The sequence below is a fragment of the Glycine max genome, chromosome 12 (genome assembly GCF_000004515.6).
Source record: "Glycine max cultivar Williams 82 chromosome 12, Glycine_max_v4.0, whole genome shotgun sequence".
Classification (NCBI taxonomy): Eukaryota; Viridiplantae; Streptophyta; class Magnoliopsida; order Fabales; family Fabaceae; genus Glycine; species Glycine max.
In genome coordinates, this window is record NC_038248.2 from 2163253 (window position 1) to 2186108 (window position 22856).

A 22856-nucleotide genomic window follows, 5' to 3' on the forward strand; every position below is an offset into this window, starting at 1 on the left:
CCCACTTCCAACCTAAAGCATATCTCGCCCTCTCATTAACATCTTTCTTTCTTTTTATTTATGGTTGAACATATAATTTATTCACTTTAAGATTTTTAATGTAGTTTCTATATATAACAGAATATTAAATAGGTTTTATAGGTATTTTTGAGTTATTGTAATATTAGCTTCAAGTATCCATCAACATAAACTTAAGATTGATTGTCCTCTTGTTATTTGTTCTTTATATTTTTTCTAGATTGCTTTTAGCTTTAGGTTCAAAATAGTGTTAGGCGTATCCTTATTTTAGTTCAATTAGTTATCTACTTGTATGTATTCCGTTCTTTTGTTAATTTGCTTCCCCATTTTAGATAAATTTTGTTTTCGTCTGAGAAACCTCTTGCAACTTTGAATGTTAAACAACTTATTTTTTTGTGAAAAAGCGTACCATTGTCATTAATTGGGGTAATGTATATTAATGTGGTGAAATCATAAGTGTACACTAAGAAATAATTAGGTTTTCGCAATGATTATCCATAAATTTATTGTTATGATCTCTATGATGGGATTGATTAAAAAATAACCTAAGATAGTTTTCATTTCCTTTCATGACACAAAAGTATATTTAACAGAATTGATTATTACTTGTATGTCAGTAGTGTTCAATTAGACATATTATGATGTATGTTACTTCGTTTAGTTCTTGAAGAAATAAACATAATTTTGTGATTTAAAAATTAAGAGTATATTTATTTCACGAATTAAAAGTGCTTCAAAAAATGTTGACATGGAAATGTAACATGTGTGTTTATTACAAGTTTTAAAAAAATATGTTTGGATATAACTGATTCCGGATAATCTAGATTACACATGTTTCCTCGTATTATTGTTCTCGTGAAAATGAAATTATTTTCTAAAATAATTTCTCACTTTCTTCTTATTCTATCTCATTTATTTATTTATTTAATATTTTTATTTTAAAATATATATTTTTAAAACATTTAAAGAAATGATAAGTATTTATCAAACATCTCTGGGGAAAATAACATTCCAGTAATAACACTAAAAAATATTATTTTTGAAGATATAATTAAATTCGTAAAACAACACCCCTAAATTCTTTCTATATATATATATCTTTAATGTTTAGGTCTACCTTTTAGTTTTTCTCAAAACATCTAAGGTTATGCAAATTATTGATTAAACAACCCACATAATAAACATGATAAGAAAATAATCAAATAAGAGAATCCATCTTACAGCGAATAAGAGAGAGAATCAATCTTGACATACAACAAATAACAAATCACAAATGATAATAAAACTAGTTGAAAATCTATTTTATTAAATCATAAGTATTTTCTAGAATTATATATTGAAATAGCTAAAAAAATATGAAATCACATAAAGGATAAAAATAATAAAATTTTACTTATTTATTAAATAGAGGTAACGTTATTATTTAAAAAAATGTTACAAATACTTATTTATTAAACAATAAAAAATATTTTTTAACTAATAAACAAACTAAAAGGTAACTGAAATTTACGGTGAAACACGTTCTAAAACGTCAAGGGCTATTCTGATTGCAGAAAATCACAATTAATTAAAAAATAGAATCTGAGTAATTTAAAAAAAATATAAATTAATTTGTTGAAATTTTTACTGGTGAGTTAAATTAAAAGTGCCCCTAGACACTAGTAACTAGTAAGAAAAAGAAAGAGGAGAGAGTAGAGAGTGTAGGGGGAAGACGTGTGGGAGCGTGAGAAGAGAAATGAACAAGACTGAAAAGTGGATTGAGGGAGACGAGAGTGGCGCGGAGATGCTGAGTAGAGTGAGCAGCGTGCGACCTTTCCTGTTTCCTCCGCCGCTCCACAGGGTTCCTCTTCGCGTCGGAAACGTCCTCGAGCTTGTGGGGCCCTCTCCCTCCGCCAAAACGCACATTCTCATCCACGCCGCCATCACTTCCGTTCTCCCCAAACGCCACGGAGGCCTCGACCACTTGGTCCTCTTTCTCGACCTTGATTCCCGCTTCGATGTCACGCGCTTCTCCCAATTGCTCATTCACCGCATTACCCTACACGGAACGGATTCTTATGATAAAACCCTCTATGATCTCTGCATGGCCCGTTTTTTGTATGTCCGTTGTTACGACAGCTTTGAATTTCTTCACACTCTCAGGGTAAATGTTTTTTTTTCTTTTCATTTTTGCATATATTTGTGCTATACTGCATTAGTATTTTTGCATTACACTTCTGGTACTTCCTTGTATTATAGAGTCGCAGGTTTAGTGCATGTTTGGTTTTTGGGTGAAAAAGTAATTTTGTGGCAAATGTAATTTTGCCAAAGACTTCTGCCAAAGGATCAGCACCCTTGCTTTAACTTTCATTTTGCTATTGGGCATGTTTCGGTAATTTTCTTTAGACACTAGAAAATAAGAAGAAAAAATGATACAATATGTTTCATGTTTTTGCCAAGGGACCGTTGGATTTGCATTGGAACGCGCGTACAGCATTTCTAACTTCAATCCAAACATGCAATTAGTTACTCGTTTAGTTCTTATATTTGATACAATTTGTTCTAGTTCCTACACTTACAAACTACACGTTCTAGTCCTTATACTTTTTAATCTATTGTAGTCTCTGTTGTCCAAAATTGTAAAAAGTGTATGTGTAGGGACTAAACCGTAAAACTGTGCAGTTGTAGGGATCAAATGAGTAATTAAACCATTCTAATATAACTAGTATCTCTTTGCACACTGCTAGACACTGGATTATACTCGGATTTTTGTGTCTTCCTCAAGTAAAATGAGTGCTGTAATGAATCATAAGTGGCCGAGAATATTGACACTACTAAGACACCTTGATCCTTAAACTAATGATTTCTTGATGCCAATACGTATTGTGACATAATCCTTCAGTATAAATGTATAATTCCTCAAAGTAATTTCTCACCAAGAAACATTGTAGTGCTTCTCTAATATAATAGTGCATGTGGTGGAGTATCAATGTTTATTTTTACTCCTGTTAATGTATCTTATTCTTTTTGTTCTGCAACAGACATTGCATTGTCGCTTAGAGAAGGAGAAAGAAGTTCATGGAGTTGGTGTTCACTTGCTCATGATTGACAGGTTGGTTTCTTCTTGCTTTTTCTTGAAGGATCAACTTTATAATTTGAAATGATTTTTGTAAAATAAATCTGCTCTTGTTTTTTGGTTGCATTTCTCGTTTACTAAAGTTTAGGCCTGTTTTTTCTATAATTTAAAAAGCTTTAGTTATGATCTTTATATTGTCATTAGTTGGGTTGGGTCATCTTACTGTGAGCCATAAAGGCCTTTTCTATTCCATGGTTTCCATTGATATATTCATTGGAATGCCATCTAAATAACTATTCACTTTAAAAAGTCGGGGATATTGTGTATAATTGTGGTTAATGATGCAGCTATTTCATAGCTTCCATACAACCATTTAGATAAAATACTAAAAATAAACACTAGGTTCATCCAACTCTTACTTTCAATGTTTCTGCATTAATTATGTGAAGACTTGATCTGATGTAATAAGTAAACTTTGACTGATTGAACCATATTGACAGCATCGGAGCTTTTCATTGGATGGATCGTGCATCGATGTTCTTGTCTCAAAGAGAAAACAGAAAGTGAGTTATACATGTTAGTATTTCCTAATGGATGGCTGGTGTCTTTTTGGCCTCATTTGTATTCAGAATTCTCGGAAGATCAATTTGTATTCAGAATCCTCAATCTCATATGATCAGTTTGTCCCTTTTTAGCTTTCTTAAAAAAGAGTGAAACTTATAGACACAAGGCATGGAGAATATTGAAAGGAGGTTCTATTAATAGTAGTACCTATGTGTATTATTGGTTCAGATATATATTGATTTTAATTCGTGGATGCATATGTGATGCAGAAAAAAACTTTTCCTTCAGACTGTGTCAGAAGCTGTAGTTCAGAATATTAAAAAACTTCTTCAGGTGCACCCTATGCTTATTATAGCTACAAAGTCAGTGATTTTTGGGAATAGATATTCTACAGCTTCAAATGAGGTCAAAGGGTGAGTTCTATAATGGTTTTGGAAATGAAAAATCGTTCCTTTCAATTTGCAAATAATAGAGAAGCTTCAAGAACTCTTGAATCTGACCTGAAATCTTGTATGAACATAAATATATCTTTTGATTTCGTACAGGGTTATTTTGATAACTCCTTGCAATATGTCAAAAGCATGAAAAACTATTTAGGAAAGTTGTGGGTTAAGAAGAGTTGACCCATTTCAAGGTTGATTAATAGGAGAATCAATTTAATTGATTGATTGCTGTTAGCTAGGAGGCTGATCAAGGGGTAATTGATTCGCAATAACACTATCATATACTCTTTCCTCTAATATAACTGTAGGTATGAGCTTTGAGGTCTTATAAATGTCCTCCCTTTTGTGTATCCTTTTCTCTATAAATATATTTCTCTCTTTAACAAAGTAACACCTCTGTGTGGCATGCCTTTATTTTCTCTCTCTAATATTTTCTATAAATATAATTTAGTCAAACCCAATTGGCCTTTGTAGTTCAATTGTGATTTCTCAGGTCCTTTGCATCGGCAATGTCTAAATACTTTTGTATCATTGTTCTGCTTATCATTGATCAGCCACTAATAAAATATAAGGCTTTATTTTCTGTTCTAGTCTCAAGTGTACTTCTTGATTTTATACATGATACCCTATAACAGGAATATGGAGGAAAGATGTTCAAAAAATGTGACAAGAAACCATCAAAATTACCTGTATCGTGAATACATGCCTTCTGTCTGGCAGGTAAAAGTTTCATTACTCATACATCATATACATACATGTCATATATATGTGTCAGTGTGTCCCAAGACCAACTCTCATAAGATCTTATGTTTTATAGGTGAAGGCCCAAAAATGGTATGATATCCGAAATATTAATAAAAAATAAGGGTTAAAATATCTTTTTAGTCCTTGCAATTTAGCGTGACCAACTCATAAGATCTTATGTTTTTGTAGGTGAAGGCCTAAAAATGGTATGATATCTGAAATATTAATAAAAAATAAGGGTTAAATATCTTTTTAGTCCTTGCAATTTAGCGTTTATTTTTGCTTTTCATCCGTATAAATTGTTTTTAGTCCTTGCAAATTATGTTTGTTTTGTTTTTCGTCCTTATAATACTTTAAATAGTGCTTTTGTCCCTGTTTATAGCGCTTTAAGGATGAAAAACAAAATAAACATAATTTATAAGGAATAAAAACAAAAAAATAATTTTGCAAGGACAAAAAGCAAAAAAACACTAAAATGCAAGGACTAAAAATGTATTTAAACCTTAATAATAATGATGGAAAGTGGAAGCACACTAGGCAATAATGGGAGTAGTGGGAGAGAAGAGGAGAAAGTGAGAGTATTTATCTGAGATATTGTTTAACCAGTTATATAAATACCCTTACGCCTTTTATCTGGCAAATATGCTATGTAATATGAAGATATTTATAAACATTATATGGGCAAAGGTTTATGATAGATAAACAACCCACAAATAACAGTTATCTTTATTTGTATTATAGATAAGATTTTAGACATATTCTAATGGACTTAGATGTTCAACAATATCACTGGTTTCTGCATATGATTTTAATTTATTTATGTGTGGCTGTATGACAATCATTAAATGTGGAAGCTTTTATATTCAGTTATAAAATTTCAGGAAATTCTTCAAATAATATTTTTAAGTACTTCATATTTAATTATTTGGAGATCTAAAAGCAGTTGTTTACTGGAAGAATCTTTTCTAAATAATGAGCATGAATTAAAATGTGGATATGTTCTAAATAACAAAATTATGATCTGGCTGCTGTTATGGCTTCTAATGCTTTTTATTTTCCTGGGTAGAAGAAAGTAATTCATAATGCTGTTTTTCATTGTAATTTCTAATATAGTTGCCCTTTTTTTAATTCAGTATTAAGATTTCTAATTTGATACTGCTCCTTCAACTGTCACAGTCCTTTGTTACACACAGAATACTTGTACGTTCTTCAGGTTTGGACTCCATTGCACTGGTTACAATTGCCAATTGCTTTTGTCATCAGCCATGATTTCAGTATATTCTTGACTTTCAGATGAGCATCCTGTTACAACCAATAATCAAAACTCCTCATTCTATTTGTTGGAATGGTTATTGCCAAGATTGAGTTTTCCGGATAAGATTGTAGTGAAAGATGTAAGAACATGATGTGTGGATCATGGTTATGGACAATTTTAAGGTTATTAAACTTGGATTTTTTTGTTGGGCTTAATTTGGATTTGTTGAACTTGTAGGCTGGTGTCTTTGTCGATTCATGAAGCACTTGTTGCAAAGGGATCTCTGTATGTGATCCATTATCCTTCTTTCAGTTGTGGGTAACTAAATTATTGTGTCTTGTCTCTTCTGAGCATTCTAAATATATGCTTGCTTGTCAGTATCATTATTACTTTAGCAGTCCTTACTTATATGCTTTCAATTTTTTTATTGCTTGGTTGTTAGTTGATGTAATACAACTTCTCTTAGAGAACTTGAGTGAAAAGAATATGCATGTGACTTCCTGACCGGATTTAATATTATGAGATAGATAGGATCCAAATCAAGTTATTGTCAAGATCCATTTTTGTCTGAGGTTAAGTTATTCTTATATGCCATAAGAGAAACAAAGGGGGAACTTTATTCCACTTTGCTCTTTCTGAAAGATTGACCATTTTTTCAATCCCTCCACATCTTTTTCCGGCCATGATTTTGCTTTCATTCTTTATTTTATTTTTTTGATCAGCAAAGATAAATTATATTTATATATATTGTGAGTACCAGAGGTACAAAACAGTACATGTAATTAGATTGACTTGCCAGCAACATGGTTCCAAGCTCAGACTGAGATCAGTCTCGCAAGGAACCATAGCTAGGTATTACAAAGACCTACTGCTCCCACTGTCTATGATTTCTACCCCCCTGAAAAGACAAATCCTGATGCTATGTTAGACGACCAATAGCTGTAGGTGAAGGCAAAGTCCTTCTCGAAGCTCTTCAGCCATGTCCACAGTGTAAAAATAGCATCCTCCATTAACTTGTTACCATCAAAAGTTTCATTTGAGAAGATGATTTTATTCCGGTGCTGCCACACTGTCCATGTGAGGGCCAACCACCAACTTCTCCATCTGTTAACACGAATTCTGTTAGGCAAACAGAACGCGTGCTGGGAAAAGTGCTGCCACGGTTTCTGCGGAAAAGCTCCATGAATGTTGACCCATGTCATAGATTCCCACCATAATGGAAGTATTCTATCACATATAAAAAATACATGTGCTTCATTCTCCTCAGAATTCCCACAGAATGGGCATAATGTGTCATTAATTGCCACCCTTCTCCTCCTCAAGTTTGTCTTTGTTTGTAGTCTCTCCTTTAATAACCTCCATGCAAAAATAGTAATTTTAGTTGGGACTCGTATCTTCCATAACTCCTCAAACACCCACACATTCTTTATATCTGTAACTTGTCTATGTGATAGAATTGGACCAGAAACAGAGGAAGAGAATGTGTATTATTATTATTATTATTATTATGGTGCCTCCAACACCCTAGACAAAATACAGATGAGTTTCGAGGTCTCACCACCCTCCACTTCCTAATTCCCCATTCCCTCTAATTCTCCTCTAATAGACTATTTATAGTTTCTTAACTAACTAACAGTTAGTTATCCTAGCTATCCTAACTAACTGACAGCTAACATACACCTTTCCCCATCTATCAATACCCCCCACTCCCCCTTCAAGATGGACTTTATCCTCAAGGTCAAGTTGAGGAAAACATCCTGCATTTCATAAGCAAGGGTCTCCTTCATCCTCTTCTTCCATAATCATCAATCTGAATTGTTTATTCTTACACACATGAGCAGGATTATACTTTTCTTCATAGGTGAAACATTCTCCTTTCCTCATCTTCTCATTTACTTTCGCAGGTGACAAATTATGGAATGTTCTTCTACCTTGCCATCCACTAGATCCTGTTTTATCAGCATTAGTAGGATCAACTACCTTACTATTTGCTGGTTGCCAATCCCTTACAAATCTCTGACCTGAATAACTGGGTTTCTGAAAATTACCCCTTACTATTACTCACGGGTAACTTTCCTAAGACTTGATTCCTATCTTCCACCCTACGAGCCTTGACCATAGATTCCATCAAGTTTTTTGGTTCATGGAGCCTTACCTCAGTGCTGATCTCTTCTTTCAGCCCCTTGAGAAACACCTCCACCAGAAACGGTTCTTCCAACCCCTTCACCATTCCGATGTGCTTCTTGAATTGGCCTTTGAATTCTTGCACTGTTTCTTCCTGTTCCAGCACCAGCAATGCTTGAAAAGGATTCCCTAGGTTAGACGCTTGAAACCTTTGGGAGATTGCGATCTTGAACCCTTCCCAAGAATGGTTTGGGTTCCAAGATTCCCACCATTGGAACCACCCTAGAGCTTCTCTGTCCGTGGCAACCATCAGTGCTTCAAGCTTATCCTCTTCTCTTACAGCTTGCAATTGAAAATACCTTTCTATCTTCGTTAACCAGCCCATCGGATCTTCTCCCTCGAATATTGGCATTTCAAGAGTTCTCCACCGATTGCTGCCCTGCACAGTGTTCCCCTTATTCCCTCCTATCGAATTGTCCGCGTGAACGTTCGATTCGGGAGGTTTTTTCTCCCATGCTGCCACTACTCGCTGTATTATCCCTTCTATCAAACTAAGTCGCGCCTCCACTGCTTCGCGATTCTCTTCTATTGCCTTCTCCATGACTTCCATGTGTGTCTCCATTCTTGTATTCGCCTTCATCACCATTAACTGTTCCCCTGCTCCTAGATCGAAGCTCTGATACGAGTTGATAGAACTGGACCAGAAACAGAGGAAGAGAATGCTTATTATTATTATTATGGTCCTCCAACACCCATGACAAAATACAAATGAGTTTTGAGGTCTCACCACCCTCCACTTCCTAATCCCCCATTCCCTCTAATTCCCCTCTAATAGACTATTTATAATTTCTTAACTAATAGTTAGTTATCCTAGCTATCCTAACTAACTGACAACTAACATACACCTTTCCCCATCTATCACTATGTCTGCACTGTAAAATTCTAATGCTTCATAGTTCATATCATGAGTAGTTCATTCGCAAATATTACATTCTTTGTTTAGGGAAATATCTTTTTATTATTATTTTGTGCATCCTTAAATAAAATTTTCTCTTCTTTTTATGTGATCATTGCATTGTTGCTAATCTTTTACATACCTATTATTCTCTCTTTTATTTGTTATGTTTTTTTAGGACGTAAAGGTAAGGAAAAAAGGTTGGATTGGAAGGATGAAGTGCATCCTATGTTTGGTAGCACATTTGCAAAAGAAAGGAAAGAATTGTGGTGATAGAATTGTCGCAAGCCCCACCATTTTCTTACGCCCTTTTGGAAGGAAATGATTATATATTTACATAGATTCCATTCATTTATATGTATTTTCATTATATCAATCAAAGCCTAACAAATTTAGAATGCAAGGACAGCCAGGTGAATTATCATTCCCAACATACTGAAAGGTAGTGGGCCATGGTAGAGTGCAAACTGCATAGCTAGAAATTCAGGTCGCCGTCTGTTTTACTGTCTAGTTTAATTGATTGCTATGATTTGATGTACTCTGGTTTCATTGTTATGTTCTCCAGTGTAACACTGCATGTTATAACATCTCTTTCTGCTCTTGTTCATTATTTCTTATTCCTATTATTTAGAAGGAAAAGAAAAACCAAGCTTAATATGCATCTCAAGCCGGTTGTCATATCACTAGTTACAGATGGATTAAAACATCTGAAGCTATCAAAACTTTACTACCCGTAGCACTTAATACACAATAGCATTTTTCTCTTGTTCACAGAATATCATACTATAATGTTTATGTATGCAAAGTGTTGCCATGAAGAAGAAATCTTTACTACTATTTGATTCCATATATCACGTTAAAATTCTAAAGCAAATATAAAGTACAAAGTAAAAATACAATTACATCTTTTTACAATTCCAGAAATACACCATAATATCATGGATAGTCGTAGACAGGTACAGAAGGTCAAGGTATTCAACAAAATCTTGGTGAGGATGAAGCACGAGCAGGATTAAGCAAGACATTATGGGTAAACAACTGTGGCATCTGAACGTTCGTTTGCTTGCGTAATTTAGCCAGTTCTATTACACCCCATTGCATTTTCTCTATGTTTAGTCTCATATCTCTCCTCTCTTGGGAGAAGCTTTCTCTGCTGGCTTCATTGTACAAAACTATTTGGGAATGCTTCATCCTTGGACTCTCAGTTACACGGTCACTTGTTGAATTTTTTGGCTGTTGAGAAATAAGAGCTTGCATTGCAACCCTTGGAGGTATTCTGGGGTTTTTGGCCAGATCTTTACAAGCTTCAAAGCTGAGTTTGCTGTAATTAAGACATCTACACAGTCTCGATCTTTCCTCAAATGTGATAGTTGGATGAGACTGCAAAAATCATTATTGGTTCAGGAAATGGGAATATTTTATATAATACTATAGTATAGTAGTAGTCAAATACGGTGGTGTGAAAGAAAGAAAATTTTATATAACATTATAGTAACAGGCAAATGCTACTAAGATCAGTTGGGAGCAAGACTTCAGAAATCATAATATTTAAGATCAATGGCAATTACGAATAACAGATTTTTATTTACAGTGATTTCAACGGTCTAAAATACTTGTTTGAGATTGGAACTTTATTAGAAGTGCGCACTGATGGTGTAAAAATTTCCACACTAGTTTACATGCCTTTACTTTATTCTGTCTTTATTTTCCTATTGTACCAAAAAGAAGCATAAACTACAACAGAAGACCACAAAACAAAGGTGAAAGACAAAATACGGATTAAGAAAAATTAGCATCCAATTTAATATATTGACGGCTGAAGCTCCTACTCATAATGGAAGAGAGATACTCTTAGAAAGATGGAGGGAAAATAATTAGTATCTTAGGAAAATGTTTAAAATTTTAATTTTAATTAGATAAATTTTGTACCTATCCAGGCACCTTCCTTGTCCTTTTTTTTTTTTTTTGGTTGATTGCATTTGTCACATAATACAGTAATATGTATATGTATATAAAATAAAAACAACACGTATACATATATAAAATAAAAAGGAAGAAAAGAAAGGAGGGAGAAACAAACTGAGCATAAAATAAACAGTGTTCTTTATTGTTTTTTTTACAAATTTTTAGTGTCAGAAAACAAAATCAAAACAAAGTAACATTTTTGTAATTATTCATAAAAAAAAACTAAACTAAAAACAAAAAATTGCTCTCTCAAGCAAAACAAGTCCTGTAATCTATTTGCTCTTTTCCATTTCCTTTTCTTTAGGAAGATGATTCATATGAAAAGCAATGGAAGAAGGGTATGTGTTATTCACCTCAAGATAGATGTCAATGGCCTTGTAGACCCCATCATAGCAATCCCTTGCAGAGTCTGGCAAGCATTCTGCTACTCCAAGAAATTTAGAGATCTTGAGGTTCTGGTCAGGAGATATCTCTCTCAAATACTTGTCAATTAATCTACCAACCCTTTTCACTTTCTGTAAAGACAGTCCATCAGAACCATTGATATCAACAAATAATCTAACCAATCTTATCACCAAATTAACATCATAATAAACTCCCATGTCATGCCCAGAGACTAGAAGATCATCCAGTGTAGCTTGCTCAAGCATTCCACCAATCAATTTCTCCAATTCAGTTCTGCAGTCTCTACTCAACCCAAACTTAGATACAATCCTTAGTACCCAAAAAAGGCCTCTGCAAGAAAATGTCTCTTTACCAACAGATATGACCCCATAAGCAGCTGTTTCTGCAAGAGCAGCATACTCATTGCTGTTTCTGCAATTAACCATTTTGGTTTGAGTAGCTATTTTCAGATAATGCAACAGAAATCTTGTGAGGATTAAATCCTTGTTATCAGCTTTGTATGCTCCAATAGTCTGGAAGAGTTTCTCAATGATCGTTGGTGGTAAAGTTGCCAAATCATCAAACCACCATGCCTTGCGCGGCAAACATGACTTGATTTTTTCTGGGGTAGTTTTCTTGGATGAGAAAGAGAATCTCTTGGCAAAGTTGCTTTCTGGTGAAGATGACCATGATGATGCCGAAGGCGAGGAAGTGAGGAGGTTTGAATCTGAATTCTGGACAAACTTTGCTAAGGCACTAATGATCTTCTCCAAGAGACCATAGCCATCTGCATATGTATAAAACAGCTGGCAACTCTTGAGACTTGCAAGTATGTCATTCCATTTCCAGTAATAGATTCTCTCAAGAAAAGTTTCTGTTTGTTGCAAGAGATTGTTGCTGAATGCCTCCTCAGTCATTCCAAGATAAACAGCACAACAGTGGAGGAGAGACACATTAGCCACAGTGATTTGGATTTTTCCATTGTTGTAACAGAACATTGAAACTAGCTCAAACCCTTTTGGTCCTCCAGGGAAATCATTGATTCTAATCCCCAACTCCTTCACATGACATCTTCTCTTTTGGTGATTCAAGATCTTCTTCAACCCTCCACAGTATTTTGATATAACCTTCTGCAAAATAAATACACTAGTGTCACCTCACCTTACACAACTCATGTTTATATTTTTTTCTTTGAAATATATGTCAAACTAGAAAGAGTCAGTGAAGAACACTAATGAATACCTCTTTCAAAAGGAATATCTGCTGACCATCAATGTTGATTTTCAAGTCACAAGGCTTCGGCATAGCTACTTCTGCATTGAAGGAAAACAGAAAAAAAAAATTGTGCTTTTGGATATGCACCCCTTATGACAAAAAGAGAAAATGCTTTTTCACATGAAGATATATCCTATTATCATCTCCTACAGTAGCCTGGTTTTATGTTATTATTCTAACCAAAATAGGTGCTTTATTTATTTATGTGGCATAGAAGGGTGCATCATTCCCAACTCACCCAATTAAATTATGAACAAGTTTCAGCTACAACTTTCTAACTACATTATTATTCATACCTCTGTTGTTAACTTGAATCAATGGTTTCTCATCTCTCTCTTTTTTATTCTTTATAGTTTATATGATGATTTGTTTATTATTGAATACGGTTTTTTCTGCCGTGAGTCTACAGTGGTAGTGATCATGTTTTAGTTTTGGCTATTTTATGACAGATCCCATGTATATGTCCCATCTGTGACAAGTTTTTTGGTGTTATTGTAAACGTGGAGGCACAGGAGCTAATACCCCTATGTATATTTGCCTAAATTGTCCTATTGATCCATGTAACCAACAAGTTGTTGTACCATATGAAATAATTGAAGAAAATCACAAAAAGGTTTTGTTATATATGTGTTGGTCGAACGAATAGCAAGACCTTATGTAAGGATTTTGTCAGATGCAGCAAATATATGTGTCTGTAAGTAAAGAAGTTGGAACCCAAAATATATATTATAAGTGACGCTTGGTTTGAGTATTTATTTATTTATTTATTTTTAAATTTTTAAAGATTTAAAAAACATATATCGAGAGGAAACCATTTAAGGTATCATTGCATTTCCACTTTTTTAGAGAAGATCCAAAAATGTTGATTTGTTATTTTTAATTTTAGATCTATTTTTAAAAATATTTTCTAAAAAAAATACTAGCAACATATAAAAGGAGTGTATTAGAGAATATGCTACTAACACTTTTCTATTTTTAAATTTTAAACAAATATATGTTGACCCTTATTTTCTTCTTTTTTTTAATAAAAAATCACATTTGCCTCCTGGATTTTTGCCTGATACACTTTCGTAACACGTGAAGAAGGGACCTTACGAGGATCCTGGAAAAAGATTATCGTGGTCATTGATAAAGGTGTATGTTACTGCGTTGATTGAGATTTTTTTGCAGTGTATGCAGGCGGAAACGGAATTTGAATTTAGGACCTTAAACCACTATCATTCAGTCAATTTTAGTGGTTTTTAATTGAGACTTTTTTCCTTAATGACTTTAAGAAGTTTATCTAATAATTAATGTAGGTAAATCTAATGACTGCATTAAGAATCCTGATAATTTTAATAAAAAAGAATCTAATAACATTTTAAATTATGAAAAAAAATACGGAAATAAATTGTGTAAATTAATTATTTCAGTAGTTTTTTTGTATGCAACAATGGTATCTTCCATTTAAAAAATAAATAAATAAAATGGTATCTTCTACAGTCAAAGACTAATAATTTTGCGGCATATCAAAGTGAGTTTTATTTTCTCTTATGACAAGGATCAAATCCTGAATTATTTAAGAGACCAATTACCTTCTTTTTATGGAAAGATACCAATTACCTATTAATTGAACCAAACTTTATTTGCAAAATTCATTATTAATTTAATAAAGAATAATGAAATTAATTTTTTTTAATCTCAAATCTGGAAATATGGTTTTTAACTAACATAATAAATTGGAAGTGATTTTCTGAAACTAGTAGAATTTAAAAAATAATATATAAAATGTTTGATAAGAACATTTCATTTCATTTATTAAGAAAAAAAATAAAAACAGTTTCAATTCTCAAAGATTAAAATTTAATATATAAAATTAGTTACATATTGAAATTTCAAAAAATCATTTTTAATGTAATTTTTTTCCTTTTGTTCTGAATAATTGAATTAGAACCGTCGGTGCCCCCTGTCAAAGAAAAAATATGTATATGATGTCTACATGTAATTTTGAGGACTAATATTTGTCTCCTAAATTTGCTACAATTTGTTAATTAAGTTAAGAAGAGTCAATCACGGGTCTCTCCGCCGACCAATGCAATGCATCTTTCAATATTTAAATGCTTGGCATGGCCAATTTACCTATAATATAAGTTATGTGTCAACTTGCCCACACACACAACATCTTATACTGATTTCTTTTTTATGGCTTCACGTGTACGTATTATTCTCTTTGTTGTTTTATTAGTAATAATTATAATTATTATGGCTTAATTTTTTTTTCTAGTAAATTATTAATTACGTTTATTTATTTATTTATTTTTATATTATTGCATCAACTAAACCGAAACGCTTTTTAGAGTGGTGACATTAAAAAAAACCACTTTTATAGTTTTTGGTAAAAATAAATTATGTAAAGTTAGATTTTTGGATTAGTGTAACAAAATTAAGTCAAATGACTGCCCAAAAGAGTTTTTTGGATTGGTGTCGTTTTCTCTCTGATATCAAAATTTAAAATAAATTATTTTTTATTTTAAATATCTCATTAATATTTTTTAATTATTTATTTGCTTTTTCATATCACATCATAAATTATATCATATTTATATTTTTTTTTTCTTTTTTTTACTATCTTCTAGGTTTTACATAACACATTGTCTATCAAACATCTTTCAATTTGAAATAGCAAGAGAAGCAAAAATAAACTATTTAATGTATTACATGAATATTAATATCATAATTAGACTTAAATGTAATTTTAGTCCCTATTTGACTCAATCCATAATTTTGATATTTCTATTTTAAAATTAAGATATTTGGTTCTTCTATTTTAAAAAATTAACAATTTCGATTCCCCTATTTCAAAATATAAACATTTGGTTTCCTGTATTTTAAAAAATTTATAATTTTGATTACTGTATTTTAAAAAATTTATAATTTTGATTTAATTTTTAATTTTGACTATGTTTTATTTCTTACTTTGTATTTAATTAAATCCTTTGTTCATAGTACCTTAGGTAAATATGTTAGGTTTAAAGCTTAATTGGGCCAAAAGAAAATAAATAAGATGTAAAAAAAATACAAAATTTTCAAAATAAAATGACTAAATGTCTTTATTTTAAAATGTGAAAACTAATATCGTGAATTTTATAAAATAAGAGGATCAAATGTTTCAATTTTAAAATTAAAGAATCAAAATTACGAAACAAACAAAACAACGGGACCGAAATTACATTAAAACCTAATAATCAATATTTCATTGTATTAAATATAAAAAAATAAGATGTCAATCAAGCTGTTTTGTTTTTTTATCTGGTGATGGATCCTCTTGTGCGCCGATTTGTTGGATTTGGGTCTTATTTCTTGGGCTTTGGAGAATTGCTATTGGGTTTTGTTATATTAAACCCAATCAGTACTCGACCCAAAAACCCGGTAAAAAAACGAGAAAGTTCCGCTTGGCTATTTGCAATTTCGCATGTAACAAACTAACAGTAACACAAATTGGTGAAGTAACCACTCTCGTTCTCGCGGCTTCTTGCACCAATTGCTATGCTATGAGCAACACCCTTATCTCCCTTTTCAAGAAACACCAAACATTGGATTCAATCCATCATCGTCACTTGCGGTCTCTATTCAATCTGTGCCATTCTCTCAAAATCAAAATACCTGTCTCTTGCTTCTCTTCGGCACCATCCACACTCTTCAACAAAATGATCGCAACCTGCTCCCATCCCCACATATCCCTTCTATGCTAAGCAAAAATGCGACAAAAGGGCGTGCTACCAGACAAACACACCTTCCCTTTGCTTCTCAAGACGTTCTCCAAGTCCATTGGTCATGACATGACCCTTTTATGATTTATGCATCGCAAGTTCCAAGAAGGACTTCGTGCCTTCTGGGACATGATATTGGACAATGTTGCGCCCAATGATTTCACACTCTTAAGTGTTCTTAGTGTCTGTGCTCGCATGGGGGCTTTGGATCAAGGACGGTTAATTGGTTCATCAATACATTGAGTGTAACAAGATAAATATGAATGTAGCGTTAGGGACTGCATTGGTGGATATGTACGCAAAATGTGGGTGTGTTGATGAAGCTTTAAGGGTATTTGAAAACTTGCAAGTTAAGAACGTGTACACTTGGACAGCAATAATTAATGGTTTGGCTGTGCATGGGGATGCATTAGGAGCATTGAATATCTTCTCTTGCATGTTAAAAAGTGGTATTCAACCCAATGAAGTTACCTTTGTCGGAGTTCTTGCTGCATGTTCTCATGGAGGTTTTGTAGAGGAAGGGAAAAGGTTATTTGAATCGATGAAATATGTATATCATTTCAAGCCAGAGATGGACCATTATGGTTGCATGGTTGATATTTGGTCGAGCGGGGTATTTGGAAGATGCCAAACAAATTATTGATAATATGCATGGTCTACAAAGCTTTTGAAATGGGTGAACATATAGGGAATTTATTGGTAAATCAGCCACCAAACCATAGTGGTAATTATGCACTTATGGCTAACTTGTATAAAATGTTTCAAAACTGGGAAGTGTCTGCCCAGGTCAGGAAGCTCATAAAAGGATTACGAGTGGAAAAGACTCCAAGATATAGTTTGACAGAGGTGGATGATTTTAATTCATGAGTTTAAGAGTGTGTTTGGGTGGGGAGTTATAAAGGGAAAGAAAAGGTATCTAAACATGTTTTCCCAACATTTGGGAGATATTTAAAAAGAGGGGAATGGTATGGGGACTTTTAATCAACTCTCCTCTTAATCATTTTGACTTTCTCCAAATTGTACCCATTGAGCCTTGTTTAAACAAGCAAAATTACAACTTTGTGATTTAGTGCAAAGACTCAATAGAAACCCATTTTTCTCTCATCACTCTCCACTGCGACCCTCTCTTGATCTCTTTAAGGGTTTATGAATTTGCAAAAATATGTCATCACTATAGATGCTTGTCAAAATTTTGCAAAAATCTTGTTCAGGTATGTGATGCAATCCTATCCCGCAAGGGCATTGAATAGAAGATTCCAAGTAGATTGGGCCAGAGATGCAAGAGAAGATCCTAGGGTTCTCATGAGCCTTAGGATAAATTTCGGGTCCATGGGCTAAGTATGAACTCACTTATCTTTATACATATTAGATTAATGTTTCATTATTTTTGGACTCCATAATATAGGTATGGTACTCTAAAAATGTATGATTTTTTAGCCCTTGTATTTTAGGGCACCTAGACTAGTTTTGTATTAGAGATAGTTTTGTAATTTCACATGCATTAAGTGAATATTTGATGTGTGTGTTGAGAAATAAATTTAATTTGATTGGGAGAAGTCCAATCCAATTAAATTTTAGAGGGGGAGGTGAGCATTTGCTTGCTATACCCCATTGTCACATCATATAATCACACTTTGTGTATGTTCTTCATGTTTTACATGTCTTATGACACCTAAGCACGCTTAGTGGAGAATCCTGGACTTGATCTTGGATTACTGAAATTTTGGCTCCACAAATTCAATTTCAAATTCAAGTGAAATTTGAATAAAAATTTAAATTTTTCTCCAATTTTGTGTGACACTTAGGCTATAAATAGAGATCATGTGTGTGTATTTTTTTAACTTTGATCATTTGAGAATTAAACTTCAAAGTTCAGACCTCTTTTGAGGCACAAAATTCTGTGCTCCTTCTCTCCCTCTCCCTCCATTTATCTTCTCTTACCTTCAAGTTCTTATCCATGGCTTCCTATGATGGTGAACTTCTTCTAGACTCATCTTCTCCTTGAAGTGGCGTCTCCAATCATCCTCCTCCTTCTCCATTCTACTGCTATCAAACTTTAAGAAGCAAAAGACTCCATTGATGAAGAAGATCCAAGGCCTACAAACTCTAATGGAGTCCATTGGAGCGGAGTCTAATGGAGTCCATTAGAGCGAAGTTCATTGTAGGCCTTGGATCTTCTTCATCAGTGGAGTCCTTTGTTTCTTAAATTTTGATAGCAGCGGAACGGAGAAGGAGAAAGATAATTGGAGATGTCACTTCAAGGAGAAGATGAGTCTAGAAGAAGCTCACCGCCACAGGAAACCATGGATAAGAGCTTGAAGGTAAGAGAAGATGAATGAAGGGAGAAGGAAAGAAGGAGCACGAAATTTTGTACCTCAAAAGAGGTCTGAACTTTGAAGTTTAATTTTCAAATGATCAAAGTTAAAAAAATACACACACATGACCTTTATTTATAGCCTAAGTGTCACACAAAATTGAAGGGAAATTTAAAAATTTTACTTGAATTTGAAATTGAATTTTGGAGCCAAATTTTGGAGCCAAAATTTCACTAATTATGATTAGTGAATTTTAGCTATGGTTCAGCCCACTAATCCAAGATCAAGTCCAAGATTCTCCACTAAATGTGCTTAGGTGTCATGAAGCATGAATGACATGTACAAAGTGTGACTATATGATGTGACAATGAGGTGTAGTAAACAAATGTTCACCTCCCCCTCTAAAATTTAATTGGATTGGACTTCTCCCAATTCAATTAAATTTATTTCTCAACACACACATTAAATATTCACTTAATGCATGTGAAATTAGAAAACTACCCCTAATACAAAAACTAGTCTAGGTGCCCTAAAATACACGGGCTGAAAAATCTTACATTTCTAAGGTATCCTACCTACATTATGGAACCTTAAATATAAGGCCCAAAAATAATGAAACCTTGATCTAATATGTATAAAGATAAGTGAGTCCATACTTAGCCCATGGACCTGAAATCTACTCTAAGGTTCATGAGAATCTTATAGCCTTCTCTTACATCTCTGGCCCAATCTATTTAGAGTCTTCTATCCAATGCCCTTACGAGATAGAATTGCATCATTATGTCTCATTTCTATCTTATTGAATTTATGTGTTGGTTATTATTGAATCTACATTCCAATCGATAGCTACTAATGGGATAAGGTTTTTATTGAATTGTTGTTGAATCTGATCTACAAGTTATTACAAATTATCACCATGCTTTGAATCATTCAGGTCTTCTGTTCGTGTTTCAGCTTTGAATTGAAGAGAGAAATTGACATAGAGGGTGAGAGACACAAATGCAAAAGAAGGAGTAGCTTGTGAAGTCGCGGATTCAGATGAAGGTAGGAAATTCAATATGATTCTTGTTCCTTTTTTTCCTTTTTCTTTTGGTTGTGTTGTCAGTTTTGGAGGAAACTACTGTGTTTGCTTAGAATTGTGCAAAGTATGCTTGGTAGAGTTAAAAATTGGAGGAGTTTTGGGGGGAGAGAGGGCCACGAGATTCATTGTAAGATTGGTTTAGCACTTACTTTTGATAAGATCGGTAGCTACAATGATGTTAATTATAATCAATGGTGTTAGAGATGCAACTCGAAGCAAATGGAGCATTGCTACAATTTTTTGTAACAATCAAGCACTTATATCTCTGTGCTGTGGAAATATTGCAAAGCAGAAACTATTGTGCAACTTATTATTGAGTTAATATACAATTTGGTACTTGTAAGTGGCATATTGTATTGTTTTTGTTTGTCCTTCATTTCCCTTCCATTTCTCACCTTTCCTCACTCCTTGATTCCTTCCGTTTCTTTCCTTTGTAACTCCCTAACACACCTTGTTTGATCATTCTCATGTCGAATCATCTGGTGTTTATTCGATCTTGGAGATGGAGAACTTAATATTGCATCTTAAACTGGCCGGTCAAGTTCAAGAGAGTGAGGATTTTAATCTAGCATCCAAAATTATTTTATGGTTCGATACCAATCGATCACCAATTTGGCATATTACTTCCAATGATACCATAAAAATGCCAAAAGGAACAGTAACTTTAGTTGAGCAAGACACACATTCGACAAGGGTGCTTCTTTACAGCGTTTAATATTTTTAAATGAAGTTGTAAGACTATGACTGATTTGTGATTTCTCGATATTTAGAATGTTTTATTCAAATCCAGTTACCAAGACAAAATAATGGATATAGGAAAATATTCATAGAAAATAGATGTAAGGTTTGTCAACAAAAAAACAGAGAAATTTTAATGATTGTAGTGAGAACAACCAAAGAAATCCGATTTAATAGCCAAAACCAGACTTGGAAAAATACTCTGGTATGTACAGATTGGTTGATATTGTAAATATTAATCATCATAATATAGGATAAAAACTCAATGGTGAAGTTGACTAACTTTGGTTTATTAAAAAAAAACTTTTAGTTGAAGAAACCAAAGATCATTTATCGCCTCATACTCACCATTCACCATATACTAATAACAAACTCTAGAAGTGAGTGGCATGTTACTTTTTGTTGTCTTAAGTCCCATGGTACCATTTGTCACTACCGAAGGTGATGTGGCTTGATCCCATCCCCGGTTCCCCTAAATATTTACAAAGAAAAAAAAATCAAATTTCATAAACTTATAATTTAACATAATGAAAAAAATATTCAATGAAATGACATTGTCATTATCAAAATTGAGTTATGGCTTTATAAGAATATAAGAAAAGTTAACGTAAATATAATATACAGTTTAATTCAATTTTCAAAATAATTATAAAAACCTGAACTAAACAACAATTTAAAAATACAGTTTTTTCATATTTTTGATTTATTCGATTTTTAGTTTTTATAATTAGTTTGATGGTTTAAAACAATTTAATTCGATTTAGGCACCCCTGTGCAATATCTCCCGGTAAAGGAAAAAAAAAGCTTAAATATCACTATTTTGACAACTATTTTCGCCCGTTTTAAAATAGAGACTTTCCTTGGGGCTAGAACAAAGGAGATATGTGACCGAACACCAATAAAAGAAAATAATAAAATCTTCGACAGTAGAAATAAATAGCAACTAGTGGAATGATGAATTCTTAATTATTGTACATGAAATATGTAATCATTCAATTTACATATACCGGTGGCAATCATTGTCTTTAACTTTGATTATTTGCATTTAATTTATAGTATTAACCGCAATAGTGTATAGAATATTTAATAGTTCGGCTTTCCTAACCAATTACCCTGAGACTATTTCTAGTGTAAGTTGCTATTAAAATAACAATCGTAAAAGCAACCTTAATATAACGTAATTCTTGTACGTCGAGGATAGAGGGGTAATTCCTCTTCTTGTATCTCGGGTCTTCTCTCTTCGTGAAACAATCGGTAGTTCGAAAAAAAGTTCCTCCAAAAAAGACATTTCGACATTTAAGGAAGACTTCAGTTGAGAATGATAAATAAAAATATTAAATGAGAATAAATAGTATTTTATTTTAATTTTTTTTAACTATATATATATATATATATCAATGAATCATGAATTTATAGGCCTTTGTATTTTGTTAGCCCATTAGTTAATATACCGTTAATTATCATCAAGGAATTAAGGCGGCCTCTAATAGTTTTTATTATTAAGATAATTTTAGTAATATATTGGATGAGTAATGAAAATTACTCCAGCATTTAGTTGAACACCCAAATACTTTATGGATCATTTTTGTTGATAAGGTGATAAATTATTCTCTAGTCAGTTAGATCAAATATTTGAGTGATTTAAAAGAATTATCTTTGTTTGATAAAGTGTCGGATACTTTATATTTAATTTTTAAGCCGAATACTTGAGTATTTTAGAAAAATTACTTTTGTTGTCAATGGGATGAGTATTCATATATTTAACTAGACGGAATACTTGAGATTATCTTTTTAAAAACAGACGAGTATTTGACCTATTATCTTTTTAACAAATTGACGAGTATTCGACCTAACCTAACCTAATAGAATATCATGAGTATTGTAGAGGATCCACTTGTATTGACAGACCAGTGCTTTTCTATTCAGATAGGTTAAATACTTGAATTTAAATATTTCAATATTTTAAAGATGTAAAGGGACATTTTTAGATATTCAGTTTGATTGAATATTTGAATTGTATAATTCTTCAAATGATTATTATAAAAAATAATAAGCTTATCATATATAATAAATTTATGAAAATAAAAGTTTAAAAATAATTTACCATATTTAATACTAGATATACGATTTACTTGGTACAAAAATAGTAAAAACTTGTACGAGGGTGGGTTAACGGCGGGGACAAAATAGT

The 22856-nt window shown here is 32.8% G+C and overlaps 2 protein-coding genes across 7 annotated transcripts; one reads left to right on the forward strand and one right to left on the reverse strand.

Annotated features, from left to right (window-relative positions):
• Nucleotides 1–1676: 1676 nt before the first annotated feature.
• LOC100807727 (DNA repair protein XRCC2 homolog) lies at nucleotides 1677–9745 on the forward strand. Of its 6 annotated transcripts, none has more exons than XR_001383714.3 (9): nucleotides 1677–2161; nucleotides 3039–3109; nucleotides 3574–3636; nucleotides 3907–4050; nucleotides 4716–4800; nucleotides 6001–6024; nucleotides 6118–6218; nucleotides 6317–6393; nucleotides 9337–9745. XR_001383714.3 is itself a non-coding variant. In XM_006591996.4 (9 exons), exons 1-8 carry the CDS (start codon nucleotides 1754–1756, stop codon nucleotides 6338–6340), a joined length of 933 nt encoding a protein of 310 aa, XP_006592059.1. In that variant the 5' UTR covers nucleotides 1678–1753; the 3' UTR covers nucleotides 6341–6364; nucleotides 9337–9745. The 6 variants fall into 6 exon arrangements, 1 of the variants encoding a protein (XP_006592059.1); XR_417034.4 differs by having other exon boundaries at nucleotides 1678–2161; nucleotides 6001–6037; nucleotides 6317–6397; XR_417033.4 differs by having other exon boundaries at nucleotides 1678–2161; nucleotides 6001–6037.
• A 297-nt stretch (nucleotides 9746–10042) lies between these two features.
• On the reverse strand, nucleotides 10043–13130 carry LOC100808259 (BTB/POZ domain-containing protein At1g50280). The gene is made up of 3 exons (XM_014764451.3): nucleotides 12750–13130; nucleotides 11477–12637; nucleotides 10043–10538 (listed from the first exon to the last, which is right to left on the reverse strand). The coding sequence occupies exons 1-3, from the start codon at nucleotides 12810–12812 to the stop codon at nucleotides 10134–10136; spliced, it is 1629 nt and encodes a 542-aa protein (XP_014619937.1). The 5' UTR covers nucleotides 12813–13130; the 3' UTR covers nucleotides 10043–10133.
• Between the last annotated feature and the right edge of the window lie 9726 nt (nucleotides 13131–22856).

Bases quoted from the DNA above. Each gene is read 5' to 3' on its own strand.
- LOC100807727 (XM_006591996.4), top strand. From the start codon at position 1,754: ATGAACAAGACTGAAAAGTGGATTGAGGGAGACGAGAGTGGCGCGGAG. The intron at 3,110-3,573 runs GTTGGTTTCTTC...CCATATTGACAG, and splicing joins CACTTGCTCATGATTGACAG to CATCGGAGCTTTTCATTGGA. The intron at 6,219-6,316 runs GTAAGAACATGA...TTGAACTTGTAG, and splicing joins ATAAGATTGTAGTGAAAGAT to GCTGGTGTCTTTGTCGATTC.
- LOC100808259 (XM_014764451.3), bottom strand. From the start codon at position 12,812: ATGCCGAAGCCTTGTGACTTGAAAATCAACATTGATGGTCAGCAGATA. The intron at 12,638-12,749 runs GTATTCATTAGT...TTTATTTTGCAG, and splicing joins AGATATTCCTTTTGAAAGAG to AAGGTTATATCAAAATACTG. The intron at 10,539-11,476 runs GTGAATAACACA...TGATTTTTGCAG, and splicing joins CCATTGACATCTATCTTGAG to TCTCATCCAACTATCACATT.